The sequence below is a fragment of the Pseudorca crassidens genome, chromosome 10, assembly GCF_039906515.1.
Source record: "Pseudorca crassidens isolate mPseCra1 chromosome 10, mPseCra1.hap1, whole genome shotgun sequence".
Lineage (NCBI taxonomy): Eukaryota > Metazoa > Chordata > Mammalia > Artiodactyla > Delphinidae > Pseudorca > Pseudorca crassidens.
In genome coordinates, this window is record NC_090305.1 from 36,430,079 (window position 1) to 36,455,545 (window position 25,467).

General features: G+C 39.4%; 1 protein-coding gene across 1 annotated transcript; it reads left to right on the plus strand.

Annotated features, from left to right (window-relative positions):
- Positions 1 to 2,267: 2,267 nt before the first annotated feature.
- GLO1 (glyoxalase I) lies at positions 2,268 to 23,761 on the plus strand. Its single transcript, XM_067753110.1, has 6 exons — positions 2,268 to 2,468; positions 14,266 to 14,348; positions 17,139 to 17,279; positions 18,139 to 18,206; positions 18,920 to 19,009; positions 21,638 to 23,761. Exons 1-6 carry the CDS (start codon positions 2,385 to 2,387, stop codon positions 21,724 to 21,726), a joined length of 555 nt encoding a protein of 184 aa, XP_067609211.1. The 5' UTR covers positions 2,268 to 2,384; the 3' UTR covers positions 21,727 to 23,761.
- The last annotated feature ends 1,706 nt before the right edge of the window (positions 23,762 to 25,467 follow it).

Sequence of the window (25,467 nt, forward strand, 5' to 3'; positions counted from 1 at the left end):
TTGGCAAGCCTCAGATCCTCACTGGCTGTTGACAGGGGACATCAGTTCCTTGCTACATGAGTCTCTCCATATGTTGCTCACAACGTTTTAGCTTGCTTACCCTCTGAGTGAGAGACTGGAGAAAAAGAAAGTAAGAGAGACATCCCAAGACAAGAATCACAGCCTCTACATAGTCTAACTCAGAAGTGACATCCCATCACTTCTGCCATATTCTATTCCTTAGAAGTGAGTCACTAAATCCATATTCACGGGGAGAGAATAACACAAGAGCATAAATACCAGGGGGTGGGGATCATTGGGGCTATTTTAGAGCTGCTTGCCGCAGTTCCCATTTATTGATCTATACCAGTGCCATTGCCACATTGTCTTACTGTAGATTTATACTGTCTTGGATGGGTAGGTTCCCCTACTTTTTTTCTTTTTCTTTTTGGCCTTGCTGTGCAGTTTGCGGGATCTCAGTTCCCCAACCAGGGATTGAACTGGGGCCACAGCAGTGAAAGTGCCAAATTCTAACCACTAGATCACCAGGGAACTCCCCTCATTTATTCTTCAAATGTGTCTTGTCTATTTGGGGCTCTAAAATTAGAATCTACAATCAGCTTATTCAGTTCATTGAAAAACCCATCAGGATTTTTATTGGAATTGCACTACATTAATGTATTAATTTGTAAATGAATCAGTATTTTATGATATTGAGTCTTCCTACCCATTTACATGGTTTATCTCATATATTCTGGGAAGTTCACCAGAGGGGTTAGAGGAAAAACACAGCTTGGGATGGCTTTTCAATAAAATGTTTCAGACAAATTTCTTTTGTCTGAGCTTCCTATGCAAAAATTCAGTGGTAATGCACAGTGCGTTGAGGGTTAGTGTATTGCCTCAACTCCTTGGTTTAGCAGCTTTAAGGTCTATCTCCATGTCCAAGTTCTGTAGTTGTAGTACATTGAGTTTTGACAAGATATCCCTCAATAAGTTAGCACCAGGTATGCACAAAATTTCTGTTGAAACTCTATACTTCAGTTTGCACAGGAACTCTCTTCTTATAAGAACAGCATCCCTCTTCTTTTGGGGAACTGCTTTGCTCCCCGATTCCAAGCAGGTGGCTCTAATCCAGGCTGTCAATTACTGTGCTCTGACCACAGGAGTAAGCACAGGTCCTAGTCTAGGCCAACAGAGGCTCCTCCCTGGATTTTATCAAAATTGGAATTCAGGGAAGAGGTTCACTCTTTCTCTGGTGAGAGGCTGAGAGCTCCAGGTTTCTAGACTAGAGGAGCAGTTATGTCTGACAAAATGAAGCTGAGATGAAGAAAGAAGCTGAGATAAGAGATGGAGACATCTTGGTGGTGGCCAGGTGCCTGGTGCTAGATGCCTGGTGCGAGATGCCTCCCTGCCCTGCTTCAGTTTGATTGGGTGAGCCAATAAATTCCCATTTTGCCCAACTCCCTGAAACCCAAATTCCTGACATCCATCCATCTTTTTGCTAATTTATATAGACCATCCTATTCACTTAAAAACATTGTCAAATCTCATTCCCCATTCATTTATTAATACAAAGTCCTTTCCTAAATTATGGTTACAGTGATCATGATCATTTAGTCTTTCAACAACAGGAAGTATTTATTGAGAATCTACTATGTGCCCGTCATCAAAGAACACAGTGATGACTAAGTTTTCCAATGAACACAATTAAAATATGTGCCTTAGCAAAATTAACGTAAAACTCACTGTAAGTTATGGACATTTAGATAAGCAGTGAAACCATAACTTAAATCTTGTTTGATCCTCACCAAAATCCTGCAAGGAAGCGCAGAGAAGGTTCAGTAATTACTCCAAGCTTCTACAGCTAATAAACAGTGGAACCAAAACTTGAACCTAGGTTTCTAGAGTTGTTTTAATTATCCTGTGCTGCTTAAAGTGAGAAAATAGTTTTGGATCCTTATAATTTAAAAATCATAACTCCCAATTCTCTTTCCATCAGATTCGTATTTCCTACCACGTTGCAGCCCTGAGGTATGGGTGGTTACTGAACTTCAACAGTTAAACAGAAACAAAATTAGGTCATCAAGCAACAGCGAGAAACGCGCTTTCAAGCTGGCCGGTTTGGATTTTTTTTTTTTTAACCTCAAGGTGCCCTCCATCATACGCAAGGCACCTTGGGAATTGTAGTCTTGGGTGTTGAGCGCTGTGGCCCGAGGCGCTGACTCACTGGGACCCAATCAGCAGACAGCCAACTTGCCCTCCGCGTAGCAATTGGCTGGAATTCAGCGGCCGCCCACCCCGTGGTGCGGTCTTGCGGGCGCTGGTGAAGGGAGCTTCGCGGCCGGCAGAGTGAGAGTAGCTGCTGCGTTCCTGGCCACCTTCGTCCGCGTTACAACAGTACGGCCATGGCAGAACCGCAGCCCGCGTCCGGCGGCCTCACCGATGAGGCCGCCCTCGGCTGCTGCAAAGACCCGGACCCCAGCACCAAGGTGGGCGCAGAACCTAATTCTCCAGAGTCGGGGCCTGCCGTGCGTGGCGCGACTGGGACCCCAAGGAGGGAGCAGTCCCTCGGGCTCAACCAGGCCTCGCTTGGGCTGGATGATTCGAACTCTGGATTCGAACCCCATCCTACCACCACTGCAGCTCTGCCCGCCTTGGGCGGATCGGAGTGGGCTGGGAAGAGGGCCAGTGGTGTCCAGTGGGGGATCTGGAGAGGGTCCGTTTCTTCAAGTTGTTTGAAAGACTGCGATCCTGCTTGCTTTAACTTGCTTGATTTGGGACGGTAACAGGAAACCATGGCTAACCCAGGGTCAGAGCTCATGTCTGTGGGTGTGCGTGTTCCCCAGGGCAATAGAGGTGGAGGGTAAGAAAAGAAGTTTCTGAACTCCAGTCTACGTTCGAAGGTCTACGGGCCGGCTTTTCCCAGCCGGGATCATTTTCTGTAACTGTCCTGGCTCCGCGTTTAACTCCTCCAAACCAATCTGATAGCTCCTGACTTTAGCCGCGCCCAGAATTTCCCTTTGGGTTTGGCCTTTCCGGTTGCTCACGGGCGCACTTTGCTCGGTGGCCCCAGGAGAGATTGACAGAATCATGGAGCTTAGATCCGAAGGGAATCTTGGAAATTCCTTCACAGACCATCTCCTTGCAGCTGAGACCCAGTAAGAGGAATGACCAGTTGCATATGAAGGCTCTCATCCCTTCAGCTTGCTTAACAGGTCTATACTGAGAGTCATTGTAACTCACTCAGGTGTGGTGCCTCCAGGCGTTGTCAAGATCAGACCGGGCAGCCGCTCCGGGGGTTTACTCCAGTGTACTCATCACTGTCAGAAAACGCCTTTGTATGTATTCATTTGACTGGGGAAGTTCTAAAATCCCTGAAGTTTGAGTATGTGCTTTGTACAGACCTCTAAGACCGGTTGGTGACTTTAGTCCCTTCTTGCTCTTTGCCTTTAGGGTGAAGAGTCAGATACTTCTAATTGCTAAATCCTTTGACTAGCACCTGGTAGTACTTAGCTTAGGAAAAATGTTAGTCACTGCAAAATTAAGAGGGAAGAAGTAAATATATACATTTCCTCTCACACTTAATCTTACTTTTTATACTCTTTAATGTTAATACCTTGTTATTTCACATAATATAGATTATTCAGTGTAAATTAATTTCCCAGGTAACTGGGCATTTTATATACTGGACTATTAAAAAAATATTTGAAGGAGAGCTTGATAAAATTGATTGAGTACAATTCTTTCCATTCTTAATTTACACCTTTTTTTTTTTGGCTGCGTTGGGTCTTCGTTGCTGCAAGTGGGCTTTCTCTGGTTGCGGAGAGCGGGGGGCTACTCTTCGTTGTGGTGCACGGGCTTCTTATTGTGGTGGCTTCTCTTGTTGCCGAGCACGGGCTCTAGGCGTGCGAGCTTCAGTAGTTGTGGCTCGCAGGCTCAGTAGTTGTGGCTCGCCAGCTCTAGAGCAGAGGCTCAGTAGTTGTGACTCACGGGCTTAGTTGCTCCGCGGCATGTGGGATCTTCCGGACCAGGGCTCAAACCCATGTCCCCTGTATTGGCAGACGGATTCTTGCCACCAGGGAAGTCCTACACACTCTTAATTTATGTCAATTTCTCTTGATTAGAAGGTTTTTTTGTTTTTGGCCATGCCATGTGGTATGCATGATCTTAATTCCCTGACCAGGGATCGAACCTGTGCCCCTGCATTGAGAGCATGGAGTCTTAACCACTGGACCTCCAGAGAAGTCCCAGTAATTATTTTTTGAGATTAGTTGTTTTGCACCCTAGAAGCACCGTATGGGGGACATAAAATGGAGTATATAATAGCAGCTGGGATATACTGAGTGTGCCAGGCCCCGGTTTGTTATTTTAAGTACATTACTTAATTTAATCCTCACAACAACCCTGTGAGGAAGGCAAAATTATCTCCGTTTTATATATAAGTAGACAATGGCACAGAGGTGTTGAGTAATTTGCCTAGCGAGGAACCCACACTCCCTATTGTGCTTCTAGAGTACTGACTACAGCAGTAATTTTGGAACTTGACATGAAGGAAAATAGAAAACCTAAATGAATTAATTCAGTCTGATCACTGATCATCTGCTATATGTAAAGAGCATGGTAGATACCTTGGGGGACATTCAAATGAACAAGATGAAGTTCCTCCCTTCACCAAACATACACCAACTCTAACATAAGATGGAACTGGGATTATGTGCTTTTGAAATTATAAAGCACTGTGGGAGCGCAGAAAGTAGAGATTTTCAAAGGTGGCATCTGTGGTATACACAGGGTATTTGGAGGCTGAAGACCTACGTTTGAATCCCCAATTCTATCATTGGCTATAGTGATCTTAGCAGGGTGTAAACAAAGCTGCTATAAGGATAAAATGTATCTATGATCTTTAAACTATGAAAAGCAATACAATTCAAGGTTGTATTTCAACTGTGGATATCAGGGAATGCGTCAAGCAGAAGGTGGGGGTGAGTCTAGGCCTTGAAAGATGGATGGGGTCCCAACATCACATGGGGGACGGTTACATGGGAGGGCATTCTAGGGGGAGGAAACATCTGAGCAAAAATGTGGTGAGATGGCAGAAAGATGCAATGTGGAGCATGTTCTGGAGAAATGAGTTACCTTGTTTTTGGTTCACGTTCAAGTTATCTAAGTGGTGGAGCAGTGGTGGAGAAGACTAGAATGGTAGGTTGGAGCCAGATCATGGAGAGAGCTTAGAATGTTACTTCTAAGAAAATCGAATTTTATATAGTTAGTGGGGAATCACTGAGGGATTCAAATCATTCTACAGAATAGATTGGAGGGATCCAAGCCTGGAGGTGATGAGAACACCTAAAAGGCTCTTCCAGAAGGTGAGAAAAGTGATGAGGGCTTGGTTTGGAAAGAAGAGAGAACAGCAGTGATAGAAAGTCAACTTGTTTGTTGATTATTTGCATCTTTGTCATAAAGGCAGACCAAAGAATGTACGGCTGCACCACCTTCTGGGCTGTCTTACTTAGCTAACTTTCTTCAAAGGCCAAGTGCTTCTTTTCCCAAGTAGTGATCTCCTGAAATACATTCTTTTTACTGTCTATCAGTGTCCCTTGATAAAATTATTTGGAGTCCCTTCCCACCTGAGTGGTAAATGATGAGGTCAGGGAAAACTTTCAGTGTTGGCGACACTTAAGCTGGGTTTTACCAAATCAAAGGAGGTAGCTAGGCAGAGTTGCGGGTAGGGGTTGAGGGAAGAAAGAATGGCAAGGAAGGAAGAAGGACAATGGCCAGATGGATGAATGACTGTTCTCGGCAGAGAGAACTGTAGTATATATAAAAGCACGGTGACATCAGAGAGCTGATGCAGGGACCTACAGGTATACAATGAGACTGAAGTTACAGGCAATAGGAGTTAAGGGGAAGGTACATAAAACAGTCATTGGGATGCTCAAAGAAAATATGAACATTCTCACTTGGTTCATTTGTTTTTCTCATCCTATGAAGATTTCTGTTTGGTAAATATGTTTTTTTAAATATATGCTTTATTATTATTATTTTATTTTATTAATTTATGTATATTTCTCTGTGTATACAATTAAAATATATATACGTTTATGATGGGGCATGCTCTTTTTTTTTTAACTGCTAAAGGTATGAAATCAAAACTATTTAAGGTGACCAGTTTAGTGGAGTGGTAATAAAAGATGAAGTTAGACAAGTATGCAGCAACTGCATGTGCTTCCTTTGGGGACTTTCTTCTAAAAGTTGTGAGGTACCACTGAAGGATTGATTTTTTTTTTTAATAGATTTTATTTATTTATTTATTTGTTTGTTTATTTTTGGCTGCATTGGGTCTTCGTTGCTGTGTGCGGGCCCTCTCCAGCTGTGGCGAGCAGGGGCCACTCTTCGTCGTGGCACACAGGCCTCTCACTGCGGCGGCCTCTCCCATTGTGGCTCCCGGGCTCCAGAGCGCAGGATCAGTAGTTGTGGTGCACGGGCCCAGCCACTCCGTGGCATGTGGGATCTTCCTGAACCAGGGCTCGAACCTGTGTCCCCTGCATTGGCAGGCGTACTCTTAACCACTGAGCCACCAGAGAAGCGCCTGAAGGATTGATTTTTAACCTAGAAATGACACAGTTGGCCTTTTGTTATAGAAAGATCAGTCTGGTACCATTATAGGAAGATCACTCTGGATTGCATTTGGGTTAGCCTGCAAGAAGCAGAGAGACCAGGCAGGCTTTGACAGTCGTCTAGGCAGGAAGTAGAGAGGACATGAGCCAGGTAGTAGTGATCTTTGGAAAGGCAAGGAGAAAGATTCCAGAGGGACTTGAGCAGTCAGGTTGATGGGACACTTGGATTGGATTACAGAGGGAGTGGCGAGGAAGGAATCTGAGAAGACTTCAGGGGTCTGACTTGGGCTGACACCCAAATCAGATTCTAGAGGCATTCTAGAGGCATTCCCTGTTGGTGATGTAGGAGGGAATATTTATTTGGGCTGTAATTAATTTGATATTTTGACTCAGGTGGAAATGTTGAGTAGACTGGATGGAGATGTAAAACCAGAGCTGAGGTTAGAGGTATGGCTGCAAGATTGAAACTTCCCTTTTCTGAAGATGGAAGGTGGTAGAGGCAATGGAGATTTTGATTTTGATTCTGAGTAAGATTTAATATGTAAAGCTCCTTAGTAACAGTTCTAGAGAAATGAGTGTGTTCATCACTAGAAAGAGAATTTGAAAGGTAGGACACAAAGTCAAGAAACTTTTTTGCCACTGTTGTAGCTTTTTTTAAAAAATATATTATTTATTTATTTATTTATTTTTGGCCGTGGTGTGTCTTCGCTGCTGTATGCAGGCTTTCTCTAGTTGCGGTGAGCGGGGCTACTCTTCATTGCGGTGCACAGGGTTCTCCTTGCGGTGGCTTCTCTTGTTGCAGAGCATGGGCTCTAGGCATGTGGGCTTCAGTAGTTGTGGCATGCAGGCTCAGCAGTTGTGGCTCGCAGTCTCTAGAGCACAGGCTCAGTAGTTGTGGCACACGGGCTCAGTTGCTCCGCGACATGTGGGACCTTCCCGGACCAGGGATCAAACCCGTATCCCCTGCATTGGCAGGAGGATTCTTAACCACTGCGCCACCAGGGAAGTTCCCAGCATAATTCTTAAAAACCCTAGGATTTTCAGAATGGTTATGAGCATTGGCTTCAACTTCAAGTCACCAGCGTATTAGCTCCTAACAAGAGAATCAGCCTGTCCTTGGAAGCTTTGAAGGCATTGACTTCTCTCTAACTATGAAAGTCCTAGGTGATATCTTCTTCTAATATAAAGCTATTTCATCCACACTGAAAATCTGTTGTTTAGTGTTGCCACCTTCATTCATTATCTTAGCTATTTGGATAACTTGCTGCAGCTTCTACATCAGCACTTGCTGCTTTACCTTGTATTTTTATGTTATGGAGCTGGCTTCTTTCCTTAAACCTCATGAACCAACCACTGCTAACTTCAAACTTTTCTTCTGCAGCTTCCTCACTTCTCACAGCCTTCTAGAATTGAAGAGAGTTAGGGCCCTGCTCTGGATCAGGCTTTGGCTTGAGGGAATGGTGTGGCTGGCTTGCTCTTCTATCCAGACCACTAAAACTTCCTCCATATCAGCAATAAGGCTGTTTTGCTTTCTTATCATTTGTGTGTTCACTGGAAGAGCACTTTTCATTTCCTTCAAGAACTTTTCCTCTGCTTTCACAGTTTGGCTAACTGGTGCAAGAGGCCTAGCTTTCAGCGTGTCTCAGCTTTTGACACACCTTTCTCACTAAGCTTAATCATTTCTAGCATTTGATGTAAAGTGAGAGACATGCAACTCTTCCTTTCACTTGAACACTTAGAGGCCATTGTAGGGTTATTAATTGACCTAATTTCAATATTGTGTCTCAGGGAATAGAGAGGTCCGAGGAGAGGGAGAGAGATGGGGCAATGGTCTATCAGTGGAGCAGTCAGAACACACACAATTATCAATTAAGTTTGTCATCTTATGTGGGCATGGTTCATGGCACCCCAAAAGGATTACAATAGTGTCATCAAAGATCATTGATCACATATCACCATAACAAATACAATGAAAAAGTTTGAAATATTGTGAGAATTACCAAAATGTGGCACAGAGACATAAAGTGAGCAAATGCTCTTGGAAGAATGGCACTGACAGACTTGCTGGACACAGGGTTGCCACAAACCTTCACTTTGTAAAAAAAAAAAACACAAAAAACAAAAAAAACAATATCTGTGAACTGCAACAAAGTGAAATGCAATAAAACAAGCTGTGCTTAGATAAAACAAAAACAGGAGGACTCTGAAAAGCAGAGAGAATGGCAGACTGGCTAGGGACCTTGAGACCCTAGGAATAACATGGTGGTATACACACACACACACACACACACACACACACACACACACACACTATGCAAAGAGTGTATGCAGAAACACTATAGATAAATCAAAATGGAATTATAAAAAAAAAATTCCAGTGACCCACAAGAAGGCAAAGATAAAAAGAAAGGACAAACAGAAAACAAAAATAAAATGGCCAATTTAAGCCCTAATATTTCAATAATTACATTAGATGTAAATATACCAATTAAGACAGATATTGGTGGAGTGGATTTAAAAGCATGCCTCAAGTTATCTATTTGTGAGGTGATGGGTGTTAACTAAATTTGTGGTAATCATTTCTCAACATATGTAAGTTGAAGTCATGCTGTATACCTTAACCTTATATAATACTGTATGTCAATTATATCTTAATAAAACTGAAAGAAAAATAAAAACATACCCCACCTATATGCTGTCTACACGAAACTTACTTCAAATGTGATGACAGAGGCAACTAAAAGGATGGAAAAAGATATATAAACATTAATCAGAAGAAAGCAGGAGTGGCTATATTGTTTCAAATGCAGTAGACTCTAGAGCAAAGACAGTTATCATAGAGAAGTACATTATATAATGATAATAGGGTCCATTGACTAAGAAGACATAGCAGTCCTAAATGTGTGTGCCTCAAACAATAGAACTGCAAAAAATAAGTGAAGCAAAGACTGATATATGGAAGGAAAAAGAAAAATCCACAGTTTTAGTTGGAGACTATACTCCTCTCTCAACAATTGATTGAACTAGACAGAAAATTAGCAAGGATATAGACAAACTCAGCAACACCATCAATAAACAAGATCTAATCAAGATTTATAGAACATTACAGCCAGTAACAGCTGAATACGGGCATACCTTGTTTGTATTGCACTTTGTAGATACTAGGTTTTTTTTACAAATTGAAAGTTTGTTGCAACCCTGCATGAAACAAGCGTGTTGGTGCTATTTTTCCAACAGCATTTGCTTGATTCTCTGTGTCACATTTTAGTAATTCTTGCAATATTTCAAACTTCCACTGTTATATTTGTTATGGTGATCTGTGATCAGTAACCTTTACAACTCACTGAAGGCTCACATGATGGTTAGCATTTTTTAGCAATAAAGTATTTTTAATTGAGGTATGTACATTTTTTTAGACATAGTACTGTTGCACACTTAATAGACTACAGTATAGAGTAAACATACATGCACTGGGAAACCAAAAAATTTGTGACTTTTTTTTAAAAATATTTATTTATTTGGCTGCGCCGGGTCTTAATTGTGGCACATAGGATCTTCATTGCAACATGCGGGATCTTTTAGTTGCAGCATGTGGGCTCCTTTAGTTGCATCATGCAGGCTCTTAGTTGCAGCATGCAGAATCTAGTTCCCTGACCAGGGATTGAACCCCCTGCACTGGGAACGTGGAGTCTTAACTACTGGACCACAAAGTCCCTGTGTGACTCTTCATTGTGATCTTTGCTTTGTTGCAGTGGTGGCAAACCCATGATATTACCGAGGTATGCCTGTATAGTTTTTTTTTCAAGTGCACACAGAAGAGATACCAAGGTAGACCATATCATGGGCCCTAAAACTAACTTCAACAAACTTGAAATAATTGAAATTATATAGAGCATGTTCAACCACAGTAGAATCAAACTAGACATCAGTAGCAGAAACATAACAGGAAAATCTCTAAAAACTTGGAAACTAAATAACACATTTCTAAATAATCCGTGGATCAAGAGGAAGTCTCAAGGGAAATTTTAAAAATTACATTGAACTGGATGAAAATGAAAAGAGCATCTCAGCTAAGACAGTGCTAAGAGGGAAATTTATAGTATTAAATGCATATATTAGGAAATAGGAAATGTCTTAAATCAAGAATTTGTTTCCTCCTCAAGAACCTAGAAAAAGAAGAGCAGAATAACGCAAAGCAAACAGAAGGAAGGAAATAATAAAGAGCAGAAATCAATGAAATTTAAAACAAATTAGAAAAAAATCAGTGAAACAGCTGATTCTTTGAAAAAAACCAACAGAATTAACAAACTTGTATCAAGACTGACAAGAAAAGAGAGAAGACACGAATTACCAATATCAGGAATGAAATAGGGGATACCACTACGGACTGCAGACAAGAGAAGGGTGATAAGGGAATACTGAAAACAGTTCTACATACATAAATTTGACGACTTACATGAAATACACCGATTCCTTGAAAAACACCAACTACCATAACTTACCCATATGAAATAAATAATTTGAATAGCTCTATAACATAAGGAAATTGAATTCATAATAATCTTCAGTTCCAGATGATTTCACTGGAGCATTCTTCCAAACATTAAGGAAGAATTAGCATCAATTCTACACAATCCCTTCAAGAAAATTGAAGAGGAAGGAACACTTTTATTCATTTTATAAAGCTGTCATACTACCCTGATATCAAAACTAGGTGAAGACAGTACAAAAAAAAAAGAGATATTACAGACTGATATCTTTCATAAGTATGGATGTAAAAATCCTTAACAAAATATTAGCAAATAGAATTCAGTGGTATATAAAAAGAATCGCATACCATGATCAAGTGAGGTTTACTCCAGGTATGCAAGGCTGGTTCAGTATTAAAAAAAATCACAGTAACTCACCATATTAGGAAGCTAAAGAAGAAATATCACATGACAAAATTCAACACCATGATTTAAACACTTTTGTTTTTTCAGAAAAAATAGGAATGGGAGGGAACTTCCTCAACTTGATAAAGAGCATCTATGAAAAACTTAAGAGCTAACATTATACTAAATGGTGATGCTTTCTCCTTAATTTGGGGGAACAAGGCAAGTTTGCTCTCACCACTCTTATTTGACGTAGTGCTGGAAGTTCCAGCTGGTACAGTAAAGCAAAAAAGGAAATAACAGTCAGGCAGATTGGAAGAGAGAAATAAAACTGTCCCTATTTGCAGATGACATGATTGTCTACATAGGAATCTTAAGGAGTCTAAAAACCCTGGAACTAGTAAGTGAGTTCAGCAAGGTTGCAGAATACAAGATAAACATACAAAAATCAATTGGATTTCTATATATTAGCAAAGAACACATGAGCACCAAGATTAAAAATACAATACCATTTACAATTGCTCAACAAAATTAAATATCTAGGTATAAATCTATCAAACATGTACAGAATTTGTATGCTGAAAATTACACATCGTTGATAAAGGGAATCAAAATCTAAATAATGGAGAGACATACTGTGTTCATGATTGGAAGACTCAGCATAGCAAAGATGTCAATTCTCCACAAATTGGTATACATATTTAACACAGTCCCTATCAAACCTTTTCTCTTTAGATATAGTCAAGGTTATTCTAAAATTTATGTGGAAGGCAAAGAGAGTAGAATAACTAAATCTTGAAAAGAATAGGGTGGAAGGAATCAGTCTACCTGATTTTAAGACTCACTATATAGCTGCAGTAATCATTACTCCATGGTATTGTCAGAGAGATAGATATAGATCAGTGGAAAAGAGTAGAGAACCCAGAAATAGACTCACACTAATAAACCCAACAGATTTTTCACAAAGATGCAAAAGCAATTCAGTGGAGAAAGGACAGATTTTTTCAACAAATGGTGCTGTAGCAATTGGCCATCCATAGGTAAAAAATGAAGCTTTACCTGAGTTCACATCTTATACCAGAAAATCCATTTAGAGGTGCTCAAAGGGACCTTCACTTTGACCCTTTGGTTCACTCCCTGCTCCACTTTTTATAGTTTTGTCAGGATTACATTGTAGGCACGTAGTACATGTACTAGAAATATCCCTGATTGTACCTTTAAAGTTTTTTCACAGTAGTTTTAAATTAATTAGATTTGGAGATTGCCCACCCCGACCCTCACAAAAGACTGATTATTTCTATCATTCTTCCTTTTTATAAGGCAAAGGAGCAAATCTTTGTTACCTTGTAATCATCCCAGAAAACCCAAAGATAGTTTGAGCATAAAAGACATCTTTTATTATTCTGAATTTAGAGCATAATAAGGAAAAGACAAAGTTAAGAACTGTCTCATGAGACAAGACATCAACTTTAGTCTTTTTTAAATGCAAGATATATTTATTTCAAACAATATTTTAGAACCATAGCAATAAACAGTGATTTTTAGAAACTTTTAAAGAAAGGAACATTTTTCCAGGATCATTCAAGTGTTTATCAAAAGTAGCAGAGGTATTCTGTTACAGAGAGTTAGCAGAATATCTTGGTGATAAAAAGAAAACTGTTATCTGAGCATAGAATAACTTGATCATCTTATAAAAAGCAAGCCCTGCTTGTTTTTTTATATCGTCCAAATAATACTTTGGCAACAAAGGATTTACACACCTCTATTTTTTATGAATAACTCCACTAACATTGAATATACTTTTAATCTTTTTGGCATGTATAGACTCCTTTTTACAAGTTAAAAATGATTTTAGAGTTTATATTTGTGTTTTCTTAGAAATAATCTATCATGTTAAGTCTTCTCAGTCAGAAAAATGGTGTATGTTTCCATTTTTTAAACTATTTTTTCCAGCTTTATTGAGATAAAATTGACATATAACGTGTATGTCATATACCATGGGCATGTCCAAGTGCTTCTAAAGCAGCGTTTTAAATGTATTCATATATTCTATTATGCCTGTGTCATAATTTATCTATTTCTTCATTGTTAGAGGTAGGTTAGCAAGGTGGTTGAAAGCAAGGACTTCGGAACCAAACTGTTTGCACTGCAGTTTTTTCTCTGCCACTTACTTTCTTAGCAGTAAAATGGGGATGGTATAATACTTAGAGAGTAGTTGTGAAGATTATATAAGTTAATTTCTGTAAATCATTTAGAACAGTGTCTGGACCATAGTTACTGTGTAAATGTTGTGATGAATGTCTTTATACATAAATCTTTGTCCAAGTTTCTAATTATTTCCTTACATAGATTTTTAGAAGGGCAACATTTTGATCGATGAGTATGAACTCTTTAAGACTTTTAAAGACTCTTCAGATCCAAATTGCTTCTTAGAAAGATTGTAGGATAGGTATAGGGTTAGGATAGGATAAGGATAGGGATAGGATAAACAAGGTTGTTGAACTTGTTTTACAGCACTTGGCACAGAGTCTACAGAAAAGAAAAACAAACAAACAAAACAACAAAAAAAAAATCCTCTCTGACTAAGGTACCTGGATTTGAACATAGCCTTTATGGACTGAACACAGGTATTTAATAATAATAAAGCCATGATGGACTGAGGGGACAAAATTTCTTTCTTCTTAAACAGTGTGTTGCAATGGTGGACTGTTGGTATTTTGTTACAGGAAGCAAAATTAGTGTTGATAACAAGTAGTAAAAGTTAAAGGTGTTTAATATATACTGTTTCCCTTTAGGATTTTCTCTTGCAGCAGACCATGCTGCGAATTAAGGATCCTAAGAAGTCATTGGACTTTTATACTAGAATTCTTGGAATGACGTAAGTAAACTGTTTATTGGTGCCTATAATGTTTAAATACATAGCTTTGCAAATATAGGGAATGTTTTCAGATCCATTGTAAAAATGGATTAAAGTTTGCTTCAAAGGTCACAAAAGTCCTTTTGGCCAGGAGTCTGGGACTAGGCTTGACTGACTAGGGGTTCTGTCAGGTTCCTCTCCTCTATCCCAGCCAGGCTCACTGGGCAACATGACACCAATACTTGCATTTTCTCTGACTCCCTTCTCTCTAAGAGCTGCCAGTTAAATCCTTAATGTGTCCAGACTGTTTTGATGTTATGGCCACTTTTAGCCTCTTGTTTACTTCAGAAAAGATATAGCTATTAAGACACAATACTTAGAAAATGAATGAGTTTTAGGTAAACTCATTCATTTTCTAAGTTTTAGGTAAACTGGCCGTCTATTCCATTTTTATAGGATGTGTTCTCTTTTGCTGAATAGGTAATATTCACTGATCTTATAATCTTTAAGACATATTTCTTTTTCTTGATTTGTTTCCCAAAATAACATGAGGGTTTTTATTTGTTTTGGGTAATATAGATACATAAAGAATAAAACAATCTTTAATTTACTGCCTAGATAACCTCCATTGACATTGAGAGAAAACTTCAAGTAATACAGTATATGTCTATGTTAGAAAATCTGACCAATTCTGAGAAATACAAAGTGAAAAGTGACAGCTTCCGTCCCCCAGTCCTCTTCAAAGATAACTGCTGTTAACAGTTTCTTATAATTCTTTCCAGAAAAAGTAGTTTTGTATGTATTTATGACATATTTAAAGGGCAGAATGAAACCAGATTTACTGGACACGTGCTATTTGCCAGGCACTTTGTATCTCATTTCGTTGTCTTCACAGTAGGTTTATGAGATAGCTTATATCCCTATTTTACATGGAAGGAAGAAACCAAAGCTTAAAGACATTAACTTAATGACCCCAGATTCCACAGTGGGCACATGGCAGAGCTGGAATTTGAATCCAGGTTTGATCAACTCCAATGTTGACCTTGTTTTTAAAGAGCCCCCAACTAGGGTACAACTTGACATTATATTGAAAGATATGCTGAGCTGAGAAAAGCAAGTTAAAACAGGTTCAAGTGTTCCATTTCCCATCTGATTGGTCCGTCTGCTTTGGTAGGTGCAGAGATAGTTTTCAGAATTGGAGTATTTGAGGTGTTTGATACATCATTATAAACAAGTTAGAGTAAATCTTATTTGTGATGAGTCAGTACATAGCTCTTAGTGGGCCAAGGCATATAACATGACAGTAATAAGTAAAAGATTTGGAACAGAACTCTAGAAACTTTCCATTTGCTATGCTGCAACGATTCCCTCTTGTTGATTTTGAATGAGGTCGTGTTTGAGCATTTAATCCTCCCTAATCTAAAGAAAATTGTATTGTGTGTATCTTCATTCTACCCTACTCCTTGCAAAATAATCTTACCCTCTTTAAACTCAGTTTGGAGGCCACGACTTCAGTGAATCTTCTCAGAACCTCAGGATGAGTAATTCATCACGCACTCTCATGATCAGTCTCTCCTTTTCCACTGCTCTTTCCCCTCCACCTACAAAAAAGCTTAAGTCTTCTCTATTCTAGGATAATTCTTGCCCTCCACTCTCTTGCTGTCCTTCCCGTCATCATGACCATCTGTACAGTTAGACCACCACTTACTGTTTCACTTGCTCACCTCCCATTCTCCAGCTTCTGCTGTCGCATGCTGCTGAAACTGCCCTCACAGGACCTTTCCATATCTGCTCACCTCTTCTCAGACCTAATCCTGTCTGACCTTTCTGCAGTATTTGATACTGTAACCACTTTATTGTTGACATTCATGTCTTTTGTGATATTAATCTGTCCTTCTCTCTTAACACCTATCCTCAGTTTCCTAGGAGTTTTGGCATAGTAAGAACTCAATAAATTTATTTTTCTTTAACTCAATGTCGTATAGCTGAAAGAACAATAAGGTGTGATGTGTTATATTTTTCACTAAAAATAAATAAAATTTTCTTTTGAAGATACCTTTTGCCATTTATAAGCAAGTACCATAAATCCAACTAAGTTTCATTATATTTGAAGAATTGATGAATTACAAAAGTTTCCATTTTTATTTTTTTTTTTTTATTTTTTTTGCGGTCCGCGGGCCTCTCACTGTTGTGGCCTCTCCCGTTGCGGAGCAACAGGCTCCGGACGCACAGGCTCAGCGTCCGTGGCTCACAGGCCTAGCTGCTCCACAGCATGTGGGATCTTCCCGGACTGGGTCACGAACCCGCATCCCTTGTATTGGCAGGCGGACTCTCAACCACTGCGCCACCAGGGAAGCCCAAAAGTTTCCATTTTAAAAAAAATTTTATTTCACTGATACATATAGATGAATAAATATTTTTAAATTAGACTTTTAAAAATTGATTTTCCTTGCTTTTTCTATTAAAACAGCCTCACCAGGCTTCCCTGGTGGCGCAGTGGTTGAGAGTCCGCCTGCCGATGCAGGGGACGCGGGTTCGTGCCCCGGTCCAGGAAGATCCCACATGCCGCGGAGCGGCTACACCCGTGAGCCATGGCCGCTGAGCCTGCGCGTCCCGAGCCTGTGCTCCGCAACGCGAGAGGCCACAGCAGTGAGAGGCCCGCGTACCGCAAAAAACAAAACAAAACAAAAAAACCCAGCCTCACCACATACAGCTCTTATTCTTAGTAGAACTTGAATATTGTTATGTTGATTTTAGTATGAATCAGCTTTTCCTATTGTTAATTGATTCAGACTTGTTGTTTAATTTCAGACTACTCCAAAAATTAGATTTTCCCACTATGAAATTTTCACTCTATTTCCTGGCTTATGAGGATAAAAATGACATCCCAAAAGATAAAGATGAAAGAGTAGCATGGGCATTCTCCAGAAAAGCTACACTTGAACTGACACAGTGAGTATGAGTTTTTATTTTGTTTATATACTCTACATTTTTTTGAAGCTTATTTTTTTTAAACTTTTTTTCCTTTCTTATCAGCTTAATTCAAACCAGGTCTACCTAATCACTTTCAACTTGTAACAGTATGTTTGAGTATTTTATATGGATCTTATGGTCTTTGTATTGTTCTTGTGGCATGGATAGGGCAAGTGAGATCATTTGCCTTTTAGACAGAGAATATAAGACTGAAATGGCAAGATATTTTTCAAACGGTAGCTAATGAATGTTTAGGTACTGTAAGTAAGGTCTTCATAATTTCAGTATTTTTGTTGAAATTGGCATTCCCCTTCTTTCTTTTTTATTCTTTATGTTGTTTCTGTGCACCCGTTAAAAACTATCAAAAGAGCATTTGTTTCAGGGTGTGTGATTTAATATGTCCCCTGATTCAAAACAGCCCTGGAATCAGAAAGACCTAGACATGAGTCTTGGCTCTGACAATACCTCTGCGACCCTAAACAAGTTATATCACCTCCCTAAGTGGCAGTCTCATTTATTAAATGGAGATACTCAGATCTAGCCCTTGGAGCTGTTCTGAGGACTTAAAGAAGTATAAAGTACTTAGCACAAGAAATGATAGTTGCTATTATTATAATTATTGTTCTTATCCAGATGCCTAGTTTTATTGTCTCCTTAGTCATTCTTTGCCCATTTGCTCTTTCTATAGTTGAAAACTTAATATTTACAGTAACAGAGATTAGACCAAGTATATTAAGTAGCATATATACATGGTAAGATTTCAAAGATTGTTGCAGCTTTCTTTTCAGAATATCTGTTCTCCAGGTCACTTGTAATTATGTTTTTCCTCCTTTTGTAGCAATTGGGGCACTGAAGATGATGAGGCCCAGAGTTACCACAGTGGCAATTCAGACCCTCGGGGATTTGGTATGTTTGCCTATTTGTGTGTAATAAACATGGATTTGTGTGATTTTTCCACGTGTACCTATTTATGATTGTAAGCAATCTAAAACATTAAGTATAATCAATTTGTTAGGAGTATGGTTATTTTTATTTTCCACAAATAATTTTATTTAGGAGTTGTTTAATTTCATCATCTCAGTCTAAACTTTTTACATTTACTGTCTCACAATGATTTTACTTTTCAGTTTCAGTATTATATTTCCAGTAGATGTTTTAATTTAAAAAACAGAAAAACAAAAATGATGGTTAATAATAACCCCGATTTCTGCCAGCATACACTTCTGCCTTGATCTCAAATCTCTCAACCAAAACAAGAGTATTACCAATTTAAATTGGCTGCTGTGTAGTCAGTATCAATAATAAGCCCATTAAGCATGAGTAAATGGTTACTCTTTTGTGTTGTAGGTTATTCTTAACAGATCAAACTATTTATGAGCCAGTATTGGGCTATGTTAAATAATGTATAATTCAGAGCAACTAATTAATTTATTATACCCAGCCAGTTAGATTCTTGTTCTTTAATGTATTATAGGTTTTGAACCAGCTTGATTCAGTCTGTTTTCAGATGCCTTATGTTTTGAAATAAACTAGTTTTGGAAGCCACTTGTGGCACATGGGTACCCTGTTGTAATTTTTCCTTCTTTCTCTCTGCCTTGTTTTGGGGGTGATTACCTAAGGTCACATTGGAATTGCTGTTCCTGATGTTCACGGTGCTTGTAAAAGATTTGAAGAACTGGGAGTCAAATTTGTGAAGAAACCTGATGATGGTGAGTCTGCTACTTGTTTTCTTCAGGCCTATGTTTAGTTATATAACATTTACTAAGTACCCACAGAGGGTACTGTTGTAATAAAATCATTTTGGTTGCAAGTAACTTGGAATTCTACTCCAGCCAGCTTAAGGAAAGAAGGGAAATGATTGGAAGAATACCTAGTTATCTCAGGGAACTGAAAGGCAGCACCTAGGGTGGCTTCACATGGGACTAATCACAGGATCTAGAGAGCTGTCAAGGACCTAGGCTCTCTCTCCACCCCTTGACCCTACCATTCTCTCAGTGACCACCAGCTTTCGCTCTCTCGGGTATATCTAACCACCCAAAAAAGTAAGTTCCTTAAAGTCTGTTTCATCTGCTGTTAATGTAACTACACCAAGTCTCTTCAGTTAATAATTTCCTGAATTTTTTTTCATCCTTTTTCAACCTTCGCGTGTCCTTCAGTTTTAGATATATCGCTTGACATAGTATATATCTGGATTTTGTTGGATTTACATGTGTTATAATTATTTTATTTAGATCTGTTTTTGCCACCATAATTTATTATTTAATTTTCATTTGAAATATTTCACTGTTTCATTTCAATCCTTTTTTTTTTTTCAATTAGGAGATTTGGTATCCAAATATCCTCCTCCCTAGTAAGGAAAGAACTTGCTTCCCTCTACCTCCATTATGTTGCTGTTACTCAGGCTGGGATATTATTGATTTATTTTTCCTTTTTCTTTGGCTTTTTATTTTAAGGTAATAAATATATCAATGTATATATTTTTTCTCCATAGATCTCTTGCAGCATCTTTCAGATTTTTCTCTTCCTTTATTAAGTACCTCAACCAAAACTGTTTTTAAAGGGTTTGTGAGGCAAAACTCTTGAAGCTCTGTATGTCCCAGAACCATGCCTTTATATATATGAATGACAGTTTTGTTGACTGTAAAATCTTAGGTTTATTTTCCTTCAGTCTTGAAAGTACATCTATATTGTCTTATTTTTCCCATCCAGTGTTGCTGCTGAAAAATCTGATTTGTGTTCCTTCATATAGTTTCTTCTGTTTTGTTCTAGAGGCTTTTTATATTTGTTATTTCTTTGTCCTTGCCTTCCTTCTGGGAGATTTCTTCAAACTGGCATACCAGTTAGCTAATTTTTCCTCAGATGTATCTGTTCTTATATTTATCTTCTGTATTCTCACCTATTATGTAATTAATTTCAGCTATTATGATATTGATCCTGAATTTTTGCTGGGCTCCTTTAATATTTTCTTGTTCTTGTTTCGTATTGGTCGTATTGAATATTCCTCGTTGCTTTTACATGTCTTAATAGTTATTGGTCCCCATTGATCTAATATTTGTTCTTCTGTTTGAATGTATAATCCATTGTTTGTTTTATAGTTATATTCCTCAAATTCTTATTATTTTGGTCTCAGAGGTTTTTTGTTTTTTGTTTTGAAACTGAAACCATTAGCTATTCCGAACATCAGGCAGTGTGAATGGGGGAAGGCCAGACCTCAGTCCTTAAAAATCCACATGTTCTCAGGGAGATGTGCTGAGCAGAGAGAGAAAATAAGAGTTAAACAAATACTTCACATTCTGTAGTCAGATCCTTTTCCTCCACTTTGTCCCTGATGGAGTAGTAGTATTAGTAGGAGACACTTCTGGGATTGTCTTTTCCTCACCCTGGTTGTGGGGAAAGTGAGATCAGTTGGTACCCACCTGTCTTTCTGCCCTTATCTACTCCCGAGGACATTTGAACCAGTAGTTTCAACCCCCCCACCCCCACCCCGTGGGAGTAGGTGCTAATGCCCAAGGCACTGGGAGAAGTAAGAGCCAAACTAACAAAACTCCTGTTTATTCTCCCACAGCCTTGTGGTCCAGCCAAAAGTACCCCCTTCCACACAAAGCAGGTTAAAACAGTCACTACCCCACCCCCACCATTCCTCTCCCCAACTATCACCTCAGGGGCATTGTACTTTTTTTTTTTTTTTTCCTATTTTTTTAATCTGTGTTCCTCTGGGGTTGATCTTGAAGAAAGGAGCCAGAGATAGAAGTCAACTACTTCAGCATCTCGGTACCAAAATAAATTTCCAAGGTCACATTTTTCCATTTAAGCAAAGAACTCTACTACTAGACCTACTAACCTCTCAATCCCAGTTTTGAATTCCTGGGAGAAAGAATCTGATTGGCAGAGCTTGGGTTACATAGAATAGTGTATGGACCTAAGCATCTCGGACCTTTGGCTGTGTAGATAAGCCATGCTACCTCCTCCCTTGAGCACCTATCTATTTCCTTTATCCTCTTTAAAATAAGACAATTTCTTTGACTACTCAACTAGTAGCATGAAGTGATAATGTGCAGGTGAAATAAATACCTGATACTTACAAGATGCAGCCAGTCCCACAGTTTATTTCAGGAGAGTTGGTTTACAGCTATGTGTAGAAGATAAAATATGTCATTCTGAAAATCGTGCATCTGGGCAACACCGACAATAGAATTTTTTTAAGTTAAAACTATAAACAAAACAATGTAATTAACTAAAACGCAAATTAAAAATTGAATTAATAAAAAATGTATTTAAAATTTTTAAGGTTTTTTTTTTAAAGTCTTTTCAATAATGAAAATCATTTTGTTTTACAGGTAAAATGAAAGGCCTGGCATTTATTCAAGATCCTGATGGCTACTGGATTGAAATTTTGAATCCTAACAAAATGATAACTATTATTTAGTTCTGTGAGAATGCTGCTTTGAGATTTCAGTGAAGACATTGTGGAAGGTAAAAAAGGAGACAATGTGATTCAAGATATTCATTTAACAGAAGCAACTAAGACTGATGGATTATTGTCTCAATTCAAATTGTTCTTAAGTCTATTTCCCTTTCCTATTTCAGCTATGTTTTTCACCTAACTGTGCAGTCATTCTAGTTTTAAAGTAGTGCTTTGTCTTATGTCCTTGAATGTAGTTGTATAACTACTTTTTTAGGCAATAATTAGAACAATTCTGTTCAGAGGCTGCATTTTGCCTTCTATCTTCTGATGAGATACAAGTCTACAAGTCTGCCTTTGAATCATCATTTAAAAAAAAAAAAACACTTAATATGTTTTGTTGTGATTACTTTCTGAGGTTTCAGTTCCTCAGAAGTAACTTCAGAATGGGAAGTAAAGAACCCCAAACAAAAATGAAGCTTCATGTATATTTCAAATAGTATAAAGTTTATTTTACAAAAGAAAAGTTACTCTTGGGAGAAATTCAGAATTATGCTGACAAGGATGTGGATAGAAAAACTAATTTCTTCTCATTACAAAGTACTTTGAAAGTTGAAGGACTAACCTCTTTATTTTGGGATGGGGAAGAGGATGGGAATATTACATACTGGGTATGCAGATACGGACTAGGCTGTCACATACTTCATCTCCCTTAATCCTCCACAGTATCCTGTGAGATAGAAAGTAGGCTGGACATGCAAAATAACTTTAATGAATCCAAGGCAATATAAATAGGCTAAGGACTCAAGATCTCATCATCATTTTTAGTATTTAGATTATACCTCAAAAATTAGTACCTTGGGGCTTCCCTGGTGGCGCTGTGGTTGAGAATCTGCCTGCCAATGCAGGGGACACGGGTTCAAGCCCTGGTTCGGGAAGATCCTACATGCCACGGAGCAACTAAGACCGTGTGCCACAGCTACTGAGCCTGCGCTCTACAACCCGTGAGTCACAACTACTGAAGCCTGCGTGCCTAGAGCCCGTGCTCTGCAACAAGAGAAGCCACCGCAATGAGAAACCCGCGCACAGCAACGAAGAGTGGCCCCTGCTCGCAACTAGAGAAAGCCCGCGTGCAGCAACAAAGACCCAATGCAGCCAAAAATAAAATAAATAAAATAAATAAATTTAAAAAAAAATTAGTACCTCACAGTACCTCCTTCACTAGTGTTCTTTGTAAAAACCTTCAAAGAGTTTGAGCATTGTCCTCTCAGCTTTCGAGCCTGAGTACCACGGTGAGGAAGAAGCAGTGGAGGAAGTCTGGAGCATGTGGCTGCTCTGGGGATGCCTGGTTGTCTCTGTGCAAGTGGTGCTTGTGTTTCTTGTGAAGAGCCCCTACCCCAAGGTCTTCCAGATGCCAGTAATTATTTAGGATAAATTATGTTCAGTGATAACTTAGTTATCACAAATCAGCTCAGTGGTCTTCCCTACCATGATTGACATTTTTTTTTTTAATTTTTAAAATTTATTTATTTATGGCTGTGTTGGGTCTTCGTTTCTGTGCGAGGGCTTTCTCTAGTTGTGGCAAGCGGGGGCCACTCTTCATCGCGGTGTGCAGGCGTCTCACTATCGCGGCCTCTTGTTGCGGAGCACGGGCTCCAGACGCGCAGGCTCAGTAATTGTGGCTCACAGGCCCAGTCGCTCCACGGCACGTGGGATCTTCCCACACCAGGGCTCGAACGCGTGTGCCTTGCATTGGCAGGCAGATTCTCAACCACTGCGCCACCAGGGAAGCCCCATGATTGACATTTGATAGGTTTTAAAAAACAAACTGATTTTGAAAATCTCTTATGGCACAGATAATAAGAACATCCAGTTTGTGGTTTAACTACATCTGGATTTTTTGTGGACTCTAGTGGAAGACCTTTGGATAGGCCTTGCCAACTGAGCTTACACTGTTAGAAGCACTTTCATTTCCTTTTTGGATGGAATGGATTTATGCGAGCAGTTCAAACAAAAAGCAGTACTTATAGACTAAAGTAAAATAAAATTTTAGAAAAGACTGTGTTTAATTTGTAAACTTCTATCCAACATGTTCTTTTAAAAAAAAAAATCTGCCCTTGGGGAGTACTGCAAGGATTTTTGAAGGGGCTTGCAGACTCATTGAGAACTGGGAATAGTTGTAATTCTATACATCAGGCAAAGCACATAATTTCTATGGATAAGGAAGGGTCGGGAAGATGAGAAGAGGAAAGTAAATGGATAAAGGGTTTTGGTAGAAAAAGTGCAGAGAAGAAGAGAAGACAAATATCAAAAATGAGTCATGGAAACCAGTGCTGGTACATTTTGGGTACTAGCATTACCAAGTGGGAGGGTTATTAGATTCATAAATTTAGTCATTTAAACCTTTTTTCCTCAGAAAGAAGCCTTCTCTACTTGCTAAGTAAAACTTGCCAAAAGATAGCCCTTGCTACTCTTTAAATCTGATCCCTGTATGCACTGAAAAAAATATGTATTGTATCACTGGGCCTTGCTAGGGATTAGAACAATTCACTTCTAAATTAATTTATCTGAGCAGCAGTGACATGAAAGGGTAAATTAGAGCACAAGAAGTTTTCTTCTTTTCCATTATTGGACAGCCAGACTGTATAGCTTACTGTTAATGTAAAATAAATCAGTTGCTCATGAACCCTACATGAGACTCAGTTATAATACATATGGTCTGAATAGGAGCTGATGACGGTGAGAGAATCGCTACGGCTTCCCCATATAGCATTCTGACCAGGACTGCGTACAGTGTATATAAATATTCCTTGGCAGCACAACTGCCTGTGAAGAGGGTTATATCGGTAAAGATGCATGCTGCTGACAATAAGAAAAGACCTGGGCTTCTCTGGTGGCGCAGTGGTTGAGAGTCCGCCTGCCGATGCAGGGGACACGGGTTTGTGCCCCGGTCCGGGAAGATCCCACATGCCATGGAGCGGCTGGGCCCGTGAGCCATGGCCACTGAGCCTGTGCGTCCGGAGCCTGTGCTCCGCAACGGGAGAGGCCACAACAGTGAGAGGCCCGCGTACCGCAAAAAAAAAAAAAAAAAAAGTCCTAACTCTATCAGATGTAACAAGCACTTCAGAAGTTCTGGAATTAGTTGATAGAGGGTTCAGAACTATCAGGCACTCTGGTTTCCTTCTATCTTTGCCAAACTGTCATTCTCAGCAGTTGTTTGGGGGGCTAATAATACCTGTGATCAAAAACGCCTACTATGAGGACTTCCCTGGTGGCGCAATGGTTAAGAATCCGCCTGCCAATGCAGGGGACACGGGTTCGAGCCCTAGTCTGGAAAGATCCCACATGCCGCAGAGCAACTAAGCCCGTGTGCCACAACTACTGAGCCTGCGCTCTAGAACCCGTGAGCCACAACAAAGAGTAGCCCCGGCTCACTGCAACTAGAGAAAGCCCGTGCACAGCAACGAAGACCCAACGCAGCCAACAATAAATAAATAAATTAATTAAAAAAAAAAAAACGCCTACTATGATTCCAGGTGTCACTGTACAATGTCCAGTGAAAGAAAATAACCTGTTTTTCCTTTTGTGTCTTTAATGAGTGTAAAACCTTTCTCAAAGCTCATCAGCAGAATTCTCCTTATGTCTCAAACCAGAATTGGGTCACTCGCTTGGCTCTAATCATTGACAGAGGGACTGAGACCACTCTGACTTAGATCGTATTTACTGCAGTTACCTACATGAGGGTAGACACCGCATCCAAACTGA